The 14365-nt window shown below is 45.6% G+C and overlaps 1 protein-coding gene across 1 annotated transcript; it reads left to right on the forward strand.

Annotated features, from left to right (window-relative positions):
* Positions 1–3544: 3544 nt before the first annotated feature.
* On the forward strand, positions 3545–7620 carry LOC123995735 (galactose-specific lectin nattectin-like). The gene is given in 8 exon segments (XM_046299406.1): positions 3545–3561; positions 3660–3720; positions 3952–4011; positions 4235–4368; positions 5057–5191; positions 5423–5476; positions 5478–5562; positions 5696–7620. Coding segments are annotated over 7 exon segments (585 nt in total). The 5' UTR covers positions 3545–3561; positions 3660–3671; the 3' UTR covers positions 5764–7620.
* The last annotated feature ends 6745 nt before the right edge of the window (positions 7621–14365 follow it).

Here is a 14365-nt window from a genome sequence, read left to right on the forward strand (position 1 = left end):
TTCTGCGAGGTAAATGTCATGAATTTCTCTCTTCTCTCTGGCTGGAAATAGGCCTGACTGGCTGCTGGAGTAATGGGATGAGATTATTGATTCATTCGATGCAGGACCGTATGTTAGCAAAATTACAACATTATAGCCTCCCGAGTCGCGCAGTGGTCTAAGGCACTGCACCGCAGTGCTAGCTGTGCCACTAGAGATCCTGGTTTGAGTCCAGGCTCGGTCGCAGCTGGAGACCCATGTGGCGGCGCACAATAAACCCAGCATTGTCTGGGGGAGGCTTTGGCCAGCTGGGATGTCCTTGTCACATTGTGCTCTAGCGACTCCTGTGGTGGGCTGGGCGCATGCACGCTGACAAGGTCGACAGGTGCACAGTGTTTCCTCTGACACATTGGTGCGGCTGGCTTCCGGGTTAAGTGGGCAATGTGACTTGGCTGGGTTGTGTTTCGAGGACACACGGCTTTCTCGACCTTCGCCTCTCCCGAGTCCGTACGGGAGGTTCAGCGATGGGACAAGACTGTAACTACCAATTGGATACCAAGAAATTGGGGAGAAAAGGGGTAAAACAAATTACAAGATTATGTTATGATACTGTTTTTGTACCGAATGGTTGTTTTCAGGCAATAGAATAGGTTTCTTAGAACTCTCTCTTCATTCTGAGTGAACCGAGAGAAATCTTTTGAAGTTTGGGCTAGCAACTGATTAAGTGATGCCTTGGTGATAAAACACTTTAGACACATTCCATTCTATGATCAGTGATTAGACCTATGTCTCCGGCCTGACATTCATAGATAAGGTGCGTGCGTGTGTGTGTGTGTGTGTGTGTGTGTGTGTGTGTGTGTGTGTGTGTGTGTGTGTGTGTGTGTGTGTGTGTGTGTGTGTGTGTGTGTGTGTGTGTGTGTGTGTGTGTGTGTGTGTGTGTGTGTGTGTGTGTGTGTGTGTGTGTGTGTGTGTGTGTGTGTGTGTGTGTGCGTGCGACTCGAGAGAGCGTGAAGGAATTGAACAAACATCTCATTGTTTGTTCTAATCCTTGCATCTAGGAAACTTATCCTGGAGGAGTAAAGTAACACCCCCTGTGCAGATAAATGACAGGATGAACCCAGGTTGTTTTATGGTGCCCCAATCTACATGGGAGAGGTGGAGACAGCCATAAATAAGCATTTTGAAGTATGCTATATAAAGACCGTGTATACCAGGCCTGGGCAATTCCAGTGTGTTAGCTGGGGCTGGGGCAAAAGTGTGACACCAATCAGTCCCCCGAGGACTGGAGTAGCTCAGGCCTGCTGTATACTATGCATGATTATAAGCACTTTGGGGTGTGGGGTCGATGGTTTCATTATTGCTATAATGAATCAATATTAAATAAAGATGATTGTTTGAAGATATGACAGTCTCTCACTTGATTAGAATATTCCACGACAACTGCTCCAACTTCTCAGCCCAAAAAAGACAGTTGACGTTACTGTGGCTTTTTTTCAGTATGTGTACTTAATTTTACTATTAATATTTGACAACTTTTACTTTTACTTCACTACATTCCTGAAGGAAATAATGTACTTTTAACCGCACACATTATCCCTGACAGGAAAATGGTCCAATTCACACACTTCAAGAGAACATCCCTACGGTCTCTGATCTGATGGACTCACTAAACACAAATGCTTCGTTTATAAATTATATCTGAGTGTTGGAGTGTGCCCCTGGCTATCTGTAAAAAAAAAATTTTACAAAAATTGTGCTGTCTGTTTGTTTAATATAAGGAATTTGCAATGATTTATAGTTTTACTTTTGATACTTAAGTTTATTTAAAATGAAATACTTTTACTCAAGTAGTATTTTACCGGGTGACTTTCACTTGAGCAATTTTCAATTAATGTATCTTGACTTTTACTCAAGTATAACAAATGAGTACTTTTTCCACCACTGGTATACAGTGCAATCTGAAGGTATTCAGACCCCTTCCCTTTTCCCACATTTTGCTATGTTACAGCCTTATTCTAAAATTGATTAAATAAAAAAATGTCCTCATCAATCTACACACAATACCCCATAATGACAAAGCAAAAACAGGTTTTTAGAAAGTTTGCAAATGTAAAAAAAACAGAAATACCATATTTACATAAGTATTCAGACCCTCCGCTATGAGACTCGAAATTGAGCTCCGGTGCATCCTGTTTCCATTGATCATCCTTGAGATGTTTCTACGACTTGATTGGAGTCCACCTGTGGTAAAGTCAATTGATTGGACATGATTTGAAAAGGCACACTCCTGTCTATATTAGGTCGCACAGTTGACAGTGCATGTCAGAGCAAAAAGCAAGCCTGAGGTGGAAGGAATTGTCCGTAGAGTTCTGAGACAGGATTGTGTCGAGGCACCGATTTGGGGAATGGTACCAAAACATTTCTGCAGCATTGAAGGTCCCCAATAACACAGTGGCCTCCATCATTCTTTAATGGAAGAAGTTTGAATCCACCAAGACTCTTCCTAGAGCTGGCAACTCAGCCAAACTGAGCCAACAACCCGAGTTCCTCTGTGGAGATGGGAGAACCTTCCAGAAGGACAACCATCTCTGCAGCACTCCACCAATCAGGCCTTTATGGTAGAGTGGACAGACAGAAGCCACTCCTCAGTAAAACGCAGATGAAAACCTGCTTGGAGTTTGCAAAAAAGTCTCCTAAAGGACTCTCAAACCACGAGAAACAATATTTTCTGGTCTGATGAAACCAAGATTGAACTCTTTGGCCTGAATGCCAAGCGTCACATCTGGAGGAAACCTGGCACCATCCCTACGTTGAAGCGTGGTGGAAGCATCATGCTTTCGGGATGTTTTTCAGCGGCAGGGACTGGGAGACTAGTCAGGATCGAGGGAAAGATGAACGGAGCAGTATAGAGAGCAGAGCGCTCAGGACCTCAGACTGGGGTGAAGGTTCAACTTCCAACACGACCTTAAGCACACGGCCAAGACAATGCAGGTTTGTCTATGAATGACCTTGAGTGGCCCAGCCAGAGCCTGGATTTGAACGCAATCGAACCTCTCTGGAGAGACCTGAAAATAGCTATGCAGCAACACTCCCCATCCAACCTGACAACTTGAGACGATCTGCAGAGGAGAATGGGAAAAAGTCCCCAAATACAGGTGTGCCAAGCTTGTAGCGTTATATCCAAGAAGACTCGAGACTGTAATCGCTGCCAAAAGGTGCTTCAACAAAGTACTGAGTAAATGGTCTGAATACTTATGTACATTTCAGTTTCTGCTTTGTAATTATGGGGTATTGTGTGTAGATTGATGAGGGGGGAGAAATAAAATAAGGCTGCAATGTAACAAAATGTGGAAAAAGTCAAGGGGTCTGAATACTTTCCGAATGCACTGTATATGAGCATAGTACAGATCTCTCTCCGTACTTTGCTCCTCTTTTTGATTGATAAACTCACCATGAGAAGGAAATGGATAATATATGAGTTAACTATTGATAAACTATAGTTACTTCCTTGTGGTCAGGTGTATATAGCTGCTCCCCTTTCTCCAACAGAACAGAACCTACCAGAGATTCCTTATACATCAGGTAAGCCCACTATAGTCACCTCCGCCTACGTTCTAAAGTACTCAGTCTGACGCTGAATTTGTCTTAAGTCTCTCTCTCTTTCTCTCTATTTTTCTCAGGAGAGTATCACCATGATGATGTTGACCATATTTCTGCTTCTCAGCGCTGCCTTTACTCTGGGTGATGCAAGTCAGAGAGATATACCTTATAGTTTCCACCATATTTTAAGTGTAATCCTTTTAGTTACAGCGTAGATAAGAGGCGTTTAATGATGTGTAGGTAGAAGAGGTATTCTTATCAATGGTTTGATTACCTGTTCACTCATCAGATGCAGTTTGATTATATCATTCTACACTTTAAAGAGCACATGAGTATTAATCTTTCCTCTGTCTTTGTCTCTCTTTGTTGTAGGGGATCTGAATGACACAGAGAATCAAATTATTGAGAATCTGATACGCAACCTGCCAATTGGTAAAATGCCTTCCTCAATCCCATATCAACAATATTTCTGAAACCTGCAGAAAGCTATAATATTGCGTTGGTTTGCTGATGTTAATGGACTGATAATGCACAGATAGCTGTGGTGCTGTGTTCAGTAACATCACTGTTGGAACGCACTTTTGACTATTCAGATTGTGCTGTCAGAACTAATAATTTCATCATGATACTGCATGATATCTCTCCCCCCCTACAGAGTCTGAGGAGATGGGAGCGAAGGAGAAAGGGGGATTACAAACCAGGAGTTCATCATGCCCACCTGGTTGGCACAGATATGAGACACACTGCTATCACTACGTCCCCATCATGGCCAAATGGCCAGAGGCAGAGGTACCTGTAAATGTCCATATTTAGGGACAGATTTACTCATTCTAAACATCATAGGATTAGTGTGTTTAACAGGGTTGCTAAACTAAAACTTGACATGCTATTCCTTCTCTTTATATTCAGAAACTAATGCAGAAACTTCCCATATATCTATCATTATTAATTCAATTTAGACTTCCAAATAACCAAACCCGGTCCCAGACTTGGATAACGCTGGAGGCCCCGAAGGTCTCCACAGAGTTGGATAACGCTGGAGGCCCCTAAGGTCTCCACAGAGTTGGATAACGCTGGAGGCCCCGAAGGTCTCCACAGACTTGGATAACACTGGAGGCCCCTAAGGTCTCCACAGAGTTGGATAACGCTGGAGGCCCCTAAGGTCTCCACAGAGTTGGATAAAGCTGCATTTAGTTTGTTTGTGCTCTTCCTGTGGAACACCTTACGGAGCTCTCTGAAATTACATGTCCTGGTCCCACTTGGTCAGTTCAGAGTAATGATTGGAGACATCTATGTGGATAAATGTGTATGTTGTTCATATGTGTTATAATGTATATTGTAGGTGTTTGATAGTATTTATGCAGGGCTCATCTGTAAAAGAAACCCCAGTCTCAGTATGACTTACCTGTCAAAATAAAGGTTAGAAAAATACAAAAATTCTACCTTTGTGTGATTCTCTCTCTCTGTCTCTCTTCAGCATTACTGTTTGCTATTGGGAGGTAACCTGGCGTCAGTGCACAGCCTCTCTCAGTATAACTTCCTTCAGTCAGTCATCCAAAGTAGTGCCAACGGAGCCCAGCGCACCTGGATTGGAGCCAACGATGCCATCAAGGTCAGAAACACTCTGTTTAACACTCCTGAAACCTATACAGTAAGATGCGTTGATTCTTTTAGAATATAATTATAAATGCCTAGTGGTGCCTTACCCGAAATATAAGCTTGTTTTACTCCATTGTTTGTAAACAATGTAATTGTAAACACTGTCGCTTCAAAACGTGGTTAAATCATTTTTATATAATGTATAGTGCCTGCTGGTTACACATCTGCATTGTATGCTCTTCAGGAGGGTCTTTGGCTGTGGAGCGATGGGTCCAGGTTTAGCTACCAGAACTGGGGCAAAGGGGCAACCTGATAACTACATCCATGTTGCTGGGAACGACAACACAAATGGCCGTGAGCATTGTATGGAGATGAACTCTGGAGGTACGATGCTGTCGCCAGAGCACTCTCCCTCACGTTATTCATCAAACATTTTGATAGATGTAAAAATACATTTTAAAGGTAACGTGTTCCTTTTTTCGCTACATTTAAACAAAAATATTACCCTCTTTCCCAGGGGACTTCGGGCAGAATGATGCAGCCTGTTGGATGCAAATTCCATTCATGTGTTCCAGAAAGCTGTAATATCTACTGATTGGGAGAGAATTCATGTTATAACATTACTCCCCTCATGTTTAGTGTACTTTTAGATTTTTGCTGATTTTAATGAGATTCTATTGCCTTATGTTGATGATTATTGCTAATTATGTAAAGTGACTTTGGGTCTCTTGAAAAGCACTTAAAATAACATTTCTAAAATGTATTATTATTACATCTGAGAGGCTCTCAGGCGATGGGATTCTTCACTAAAGTCAGTCTGTAATATTTGCTATTGTTCAGTGGTAATTTTGGCAAAACCCCCCAGAGAATTCTCATGGGTGGCTCCAGGGTGGGGGTTGCCTTTGCAGAAACAATGTATTAGTATGTATATGCATGTAAACCCTTGATTTCAAGCACCCCTTTGCAATGACCGAACCTACCCCTTAGTTAGGCTCTCGGCATATAGGATTCTTTGAACCAAGGATGGTATTGGATGCTAGATATTGCTGTATATCTGGCCAAATACACTCACTATGAAAAATATGATGTTGAAACGGCTGATTAGATTTAAAGTACCTCTGGGAGCTAACTGGCCTGTCAGCCTTGTGGGTTTCGAGGACTGTAATGAGCTCAGCTGCCACAGTCGAGTTCAGATGCATTTTACTCCGGGCTGAGGCTAGGCCAGATCTGGGCTGGATGGAAGAATGGAAAAACGCACATTTGCTACAGGAGTTCCTCAAACACACAACGCCAACCAGCGTGCCAGACACCCCTCCCTGCATCCCTGCCGTCAAATCCACTCGTCCCCCTAAAGAGGCAGCTGATATGACTTAAGTGCTCTCCGTCTGGCTGCGTGGTGGAGAGTGGGTTATGGAGACGAGGGGTGCTCCACCTCCCTGCCATGCACTCAGACTGTAGCTGGCTGGAGACATACCTGTTTACTGCACCGTAAAGTAGGGCATGGATGGCAACCATGCCATGGGGGAGGGGGAATAACAAATGGAAAACGCATCATGGTAGTGCAGAATACTGTACCCTGCAGTGTTTCGTAGCTACATGGGTTGATGTTGTGTGTCATACTCATGTGGGTGTTGTCTCAAGAGATGCCTGTATGTATGCTTGCATGCGTGTAGGTAGATAGCCTACACACCGTTCACTAGAGATTTGACTACTACAGTATGACATTTCTGCTGAGACAAAATAGTACATGCATGACAGAGTGCATGCCTGCTTGCACGCAAGTACATATATTGGTAGCCCACATAGAGTACACTTGATTAGTCCTGCCCAGGCGAATCTCCAGAATTATACCAAAATATTACCTCTGATGGAGCGTGGAATTTCACCAGTCACCAGAGGGCGGCAGAGACCGTCCTAGAGACATTAACGACACTCAGGTGTGTCCAATTCACTCATGATTTCCCTGTTAAAAGAGGTGTGTTTTCTGTTGTCCTTTGCAGAAGCTAATATTGTTTACTGTGGGTGGTCGGTTGGTTCCTGAGTGATTTTTCGAGACTTAGTTGTTGGTTCCCCCTAAGTGTATTGTGATCCTGCGGCTACTGTTCCTCAGGAAAGTATGTTTATCCTTAACCACTGATTCCTCATCTGGTGTCTTCTCTGCACCTGGGTCCATCCTTATGTCACAGGAATACCAGTTGAAACTAGTTTGGTTTACATTCTGACATACAGTACCAGTCAAAAGTTTGGACACACCTACTCATTCAATGGTTTTTCTTTATTTTTACTATTTTCTCCATTGTATTATAACTCACCTGCAGTGTTTCAAACATTGTTCAATGACAAAGTCATCAAAACTATTAAATAACACATGGAATCATGTAGTAACCAAAAAAGTGTTAAACAAATCAAAATATATCTGTTATGCAGGTGAATGAGGACCCAAAAGCGACTTGGCGAAAACAGAGTCTTTAATCCAGTAAAGTAAATATACAATCATAAAGCATAATTCCACTCGTAATGACGAGAACAGACTGGAGACTCGATCATGAACTGCAGGTTGCCTCGGGAAGGCACTTGAACGTAGCAGACTCAGACACCTGCTCACCACGCAGCATCTGAGGGAAACACGACACGACAGGGCGATACACAGACACAGCACGGTGAACAATAGACAAGGATCCGACAGGGCAGAAACGGAAAACAAGGGGAGAAATAGGGACTCTAATCAGGGAAAAAGATAGGGAACAGGTGTGGGAAGACTAAATGATTGATTAGGGGAATAGGAACAGCTGGGAGCAGGAACGGAACGATAGAGAGAAGAGAGAGAGGAGGGGGAGAGAGAAAAAGGGGAACGAACCTAAAAAGACCAGCAGGGGGAAAACGAACAGAGGGAAAAGCAAAATGACAAGACAATATAAGACAAAACATGACAGTACCCTCCCACTCACCGAGCGCCTCCTGGCGCTCTCGAGGAGGAACACTGGCGGCAACGGAGGAAATCATAGATCACAAACGGTCCAGCACGTCCCGAGAAAGAACCCAACTCCTCTCCTCAGGACCGTAACGAAAAACGATAAAAAGGGAAACTAGGGTACTACTCTAAAAAAAAAATGAGACACGGGTAGAGAACTGAAAGCTTTAGAGCAAACAGGACCAAACAGGCCAGGAGTGTAACAACTAGGGACAGACTGAGACACAGCAAGGGCAGGAACAAGAACAGGAGAGATGCGATGGCAGGGAACAGACTGAGACCCAGCAAGACCAGGAGCAGAAGCAGAAAAAAAATTACCAGACTTCTTCTGCGCGCAGTCCGAACACGCAGCCACGAAACGGCGCGTGTCACGCTCCTGAGTAGGCCACCAAAACCGCTGGCGAATAGAAGCAAGCGTACCCCGAACGCCGGGATGGCCAGCTAACTTGGCAGAGTGAGCCCACTGAAGAACAGCCAGACAAGTAGAAACAGGAACGAAAAGAAGGTTACTAGGACAAGCGCGCGGCGACGCAGTGTGCGTGAGTGCTTGCTTAACCTGTCTCTCAATTCCCCAGACAGTCAACCCGACAACACGCCCAACAGGAAGGATCCCCTCGGGATCGGTAGAAGCCACAGAAGAACTAAAGAGACGGGATAAAGCATGAGGCTTGGTGTTCTTAGTACCCGGGCAATAAGAAATAACGAACTCGAAACGAGCGAAAAACAACGCCCAACGAGCATGACGCGCATTCAGTCGTTTGGCAGAACGGATGTACTCAAGGTTCTTCTGGTCAGTCCAAACGACAAAAGGAACGGTCGCCCCTCCAACCACTGTCGCCATTTGCCTAGGGCTAAACGGATGGCGAGCAGTTCGACGGTTAGCCACATCATAGTTACGTTCCGACGGTGACAGGCGATGAGAAAAATACGCACAAGGGTGGACCCCATCGTCAGTATCGGAGCGCTGGGACAGAATGGCTCCCACGCCCACCCCGACGCGTCAACCTCAACAATAAACTGTTTAGTGACGTCAGGTGCAACAAGGATAGGAGCGGATGCAAAACGCTTCTTGAAGAGATCAGAACAACAATCATACGACCGGTGAGGAGGAAGGGAGTTGGTTCTGGACCGACTGAAGACCGTGCGCAGACCATGATATTCCTCCGGCACTCCTGTCAAATCACCAGGTTCCTCCTGAGAAGAGGGGACAGAACAAACAGGAGAAATAGCAGACATTAAACACTTCACATGACAAGAAACGTTCCAGGAAAGGATAGAATTACTAGACCAATCAAAAGAAGGATTATGACACACTAGCCAGGGATGACCCAAAACAACAGGTGTAAAAGGTGAACAAAAAATCAAAAAAGAAATGGTCTCACTATGGTTACCAGATACAGTGAGGGTTAAAGGTAGTGTTTCATATAATATACTGGGGAGAGGACTACCATCCAAGGCAAACATGACCGTGGGCTCCCCTAACTGTCTGAGAGGAATGTCATGTTCCCGAGCCCAGGCTTCGTCCATAAAACAGCAGCATCTGAAATAGGGACTCTAATCAGGGAAAAAGATAGGGAACAGGTGTGGGAAGACTAAATGATTGATTAGGGGAATAGGAACAGCTGGGAGCAGGAACGGAACGATAGAGAGAAGAGAGAGAGGAAGGGAGAGAGAAAAAGGGGAACGAACCTAAAAAGACCAGCAGGGGGAAAACGAACAGAGGGAAAAGCAAAATGACAAGACAATATAAGACAAAACATGACAATATCTTGTATTTGAGATTCTTCAAAGTAGCCACTCTTTGCCTTTAATTATTTTTTTATTTAACCTTTATTTAATTAGACAAGTCAGTTGAGAACAAATTCTTATTTACAATGACGGCCTACTCCCGACGACGCTGGGCCAATTGTGCACCGCCCTATGGGACTCACAATCACGGCTGGATGTGATACAGCCTGAATTCAAACCAGGTACTATAGTGACGCCTCTTGCACTGAGATGCAGTGCCTTAGACCTCTGCGCCACTCAGGAGGCCAGGTGCTCAGCATATGTGGGAACTCCTTCAAGACTGTTGGGAAAACATTCCAAGTGAAGCTGGTTGAGAGAATGCCAAGAGTGTGCAAAGCTGTTGTTGGAGCCAAATAGCCAATTTGTATTTGTATACAACAACCAGAGCATTATTAGTTTAATTATTAGTGCGAAGCCATTATTGGAGATGAATACCCCTTTTGCGGCCAGTGCGGTGGATACAGGAGGAGGAAAGGTTATTTGAGGGAGGAAGTCGGGCCTACAAGGAGGAGTCTTGGTTAGATGGGGGAGCGGTATAGTTTTTTGATCGCACTTGTCCGCACTTACATGATATCTTCAATTTACTGCACACAATAGCTTTTCGATATTACACTTAAGTTATTAGAAATAGAGGAATAATAAGGAACATTTTCGAAAACCCATCTTCTATATTAGAAAGTTATATGCTTGAACGATGAAGCCACACTGCCATCATCTCTACGAACGTGCAGAAAAGCCTGCGGTGAGTGTGTGTCTGAAGCCCATCTCTCGCCAGGGCAGAAAATATACCATTACATTAGTCAAAAAAGTCAGCCGAAGAAAAGCTCTGTTACACATGTTGGATTATTGTTCTTCACCTGGAGCGCACTTGGAACCGGGAGGACAGTTCTCTGGAAAGATTTCAAGTCCTACAATTCTGCAATCGCAACCACTGAGAATTTATGAATGAACTCATCGGTTCCATACAATTGTATTGTGTTTGGTCAAACAAAGGATGAAAGTGCCGATGAGCGCTAATGTTTGATAAACGGAAATACTAAATACTAAAATACGAAACAAATAAAGGAAAATAATGGAACTACGTTGCATGTTGAAATAAAATATACCGACTGAGCTAGAGCGCTGTAACGGCTCTCTTCTATCTCCTCCTCTGACGAAGAGGTAGAACAAGGATCGGACCAAAATGCAGCGTGATGATGATTCATGATATATTTTAATAAAGGAAAAACTATACAAACAGAAACTACAAAAATAACGAAATGAAATAACGAAAACCGAAACAGCCCTATTTTATTTATTTTTTTAAATAATTTATTATCTTCAATACCATTCATTCTTTACAACTCATAATTTTCATACATACTCAAATAATGGTATTTTAATTAAACTAATTTAACTAAACATAAACCCCAAACAAAACCTCAGGGGAGCATCTTCCCTCCCCGTCACCCTACAAAATACCTTTCCCTATCTCCCCGTCCCTAATCTATCCCCTTACAAATCTAAATGACACCCAGCCCTAAACCCCCCCTTCCACCTCTCCAGAGCAGCATGCTGCCCCCACTTCCTCACCTCCCTCTTCATCCTCCCCCTCAAATCTCCTTCCACCCTCCTCACTATCCCTTCCACCTCCCAATCTCTCCCTGTCTTCACCATGTTCTGCCTGGCTTCCCACAGCCCCCGTTTAAAGAGACTCATGAGAAGCCAGAGCAGAAACCTGTCCCTATCCGTCCCTTTCGCTCTCCCTACATCTCTCTCTAACCTGGCCCACGTCAATACAAAATCCCCCCTTACCAAACCTAACAACACCCGTGCCCTAGCCCATACTACTCCGGCAAAGACACAGTCCCAAAAGACATGGCGCACAGTCTCCTCCCTGCCACAAGAGGATCTTGGACAGGTGGGGGATTGCACCAAACTATACCGGTACATGATGGAACGTACCGGCAAGCACTTATGGAGGCTCAACCAATTCAGGTCCTTGAGCCTGTTGTCCAGACCCCGCGCCTGTACTCCCTCCCAGACCACTTCCGAGATGCCCACTACAGGCGCCGGACTCCCTGCCTTTCTGACCTCCTCGTACAGGTGCCTGTGATCTAAACCTACTCGGGTAACTTCAACCTCAGAGTGCGCACGCAGCCACCTGGCCGCATGACCAAAGTGCCACGGCAGCTGTTCCGCCCGAGGACCCGTGTTAGACCACACCATTACGCTTCTCGCCTCATACGAGAAGAACACCCGCAGGAGATAACCGGACGGGTGTATTAATGGATAAGCAAGCTCCGTTAACAAGAAAGACACAAAAATTGTGTCCAGCTTGAGGGGGAAATGTGGTACCCTCCAACCCCCCCCCCTGCCACTCCACATGAACGGAAACACAAGCCTCACTAGAGGCCTCCTCAGACAAGCCGGCAATGGGTAGATGTACGCCAAATACAAAAGAGACGGCAACACATCCACCTTTAGGACCAGGACTTTGCCCATAAAAGGCTAGCCCATAAAAGCTAGCCTTCCACATTGCTAGCTTCCTCTGTACCACTGCGATACGCATGTTCCAGTTTAGCGTCGCTGAGCCGGAGGTCTCAAAATGGACCCCGAGAATCCTCAGGGCCCCCTCACAGAGAGATAACCCCCTGGCACATCCGTTCTACCGCGCCATCTTCCGAAAAACTTGACGGAAGACTTTGCATGGTTCAGAACTGCTCCCGACGCTCGAGTGAAATCCCCAAAGATGGCAAGGGACCTTGTCAGGCACGAGTCCTTGCACAGCAGCAAGGAAGTGTCGTCGGCGTTCTGCGTCATCTTAACACGCAGCCCACCACTTGCAGGGATCAACAAGCCTTCCACCCCTGTGTCTGCCCTAATGGCAGCCCCCAGAGGCTCCATGTACAGAACGAAGAGGAGAGCCGAGAGTGGGCACCCCTGCCTGACCCCAGATGAGAGGTCAAAAACGTCACCCAAGTGACTATTTACACTAACTCGGCACCCCGCTCCGGGTGAGTCCCCAAACAAAAAACTCCCCACCTCCTCCTGTACCCAGTCCTGAGTCCCAGTCCTGAGTTCATCCTATGAACTTCTCCCCAAATCCTAATTGACCTAACACTCTGAATAAAAAGGATCTATTCACGCGATCAAAGGCTTTCGCCTGATCTAGCGCTGCTACCATTAAAGGCAGTCCTCTATCTTCAACCCAAGCGATGGAGTCCCTGATTAACTGTAGGTTCCATCTAATAGAGCGGCCCTCTACCCCGCACGTCTGATCCTCATGGACGACGTAGGGAAGGGCTGTGTGCAACCGGTCTGCTACAACCTTTGCAAGTAGCTTGTAATCTACACACAGCATGGTCAACAGCCGCCAGTTGCCAAGGTATGTTACTTCCCCCTTCTTATATAAAAGTGACAGCACACCAACATCCATTGATCCCCCCGGGACCCCCATCTCAAGGATGGCCTTCAAGACTTCGAGGACCACTGGTCCAAGTATACCCCAAAACTTGAGATAAAACTCAGCCGGCAGCCCATCCATCCCAGGCACCTTCCCTTTTCCCATCCTCCTAAGAGCGCTCTCAACCTCTTCTAGTGAGATCTGGGCCTCCATCACTTCTCTAATGTCCTCCGGCAACCGCCTGGACAAGTGTTCTAAAAACACATTTCCCTGCTCTACATCTATTTCCCTTTCCTTAATTAAACCTTGGAAATGATCAGTTGTCATCCTGACCATATCCTCTGGTTCTCTAACTATACTACCATTTTCTTCCCTAACGCCATGCATTACCTTCCTACTCTGTCTGGCCCTAACCGACTTAAAGAACATTGCAGAACAAGTCTCATTATGTTCTAGAAAGCCAGTATGCGCACGCTCCAGGAAAGCTCGAGCCTTCCGCTCCTGCAACTCCCTGAGCTGCGCCTCTAGGGTTGCGGATCTCTCCCAGTCAAACGACCCGCCGAGGTTGCCTGCCTCGTATTCAAGTTCAATTAACCTTTGGATACGATCCACCTCCCTCCTCTCCTCCCTTTTCTTCCTCTTGCAATACCCTATTGTAAAAGCCCTGATCCTCACCTTAACTACTTCCCACCACTCTAACACCCTCTCGCACATGGACCGGAGGCCTTCAAGCCTCCAAAAGAAACCATAAAACCCGTCAACAAAAGCCTGCTCCTCCAGCACTTCCCGATCTAACTTCCAGTACCCCCTACCAAAGAGGCAGACTGGCGACCCCACCTGCAGGAGCACCCCGTCGTGATCCGAAAAGAAAACAGGCAACAGCCGCCCAGACAACTTACCCAAAGACCTGGGTACAAAAATATAGTCGAGCCTCCGCTCAACCCCCCTGGAGTTGCACCATGTAGGACCGGCCATTTTCGGAGTAGTGTGCAGACCACCATCTACCAGACCATGGCCAGCCATTAGCCCGGCAATGGCGCCTG

This window comes from Oncorhynchus gorbuscha, linkage group LG14 (genome assembly GCF_021184085.1).
Source record: "Oncorhynchus gorbuscha isolate QuinsamMale2020 ecotype Even-year linkage group LG14, OgorEven_v1.0, whole genome shotgun sequence".
Taxonomy (NCBI): domain Eukaryota; kingdom Metazoa; phylum Chordata; class Actinopteri; order Salmoniformes; family Salmonidae; genus Oncorhynchus; species Oncorhynchus gorbuscha.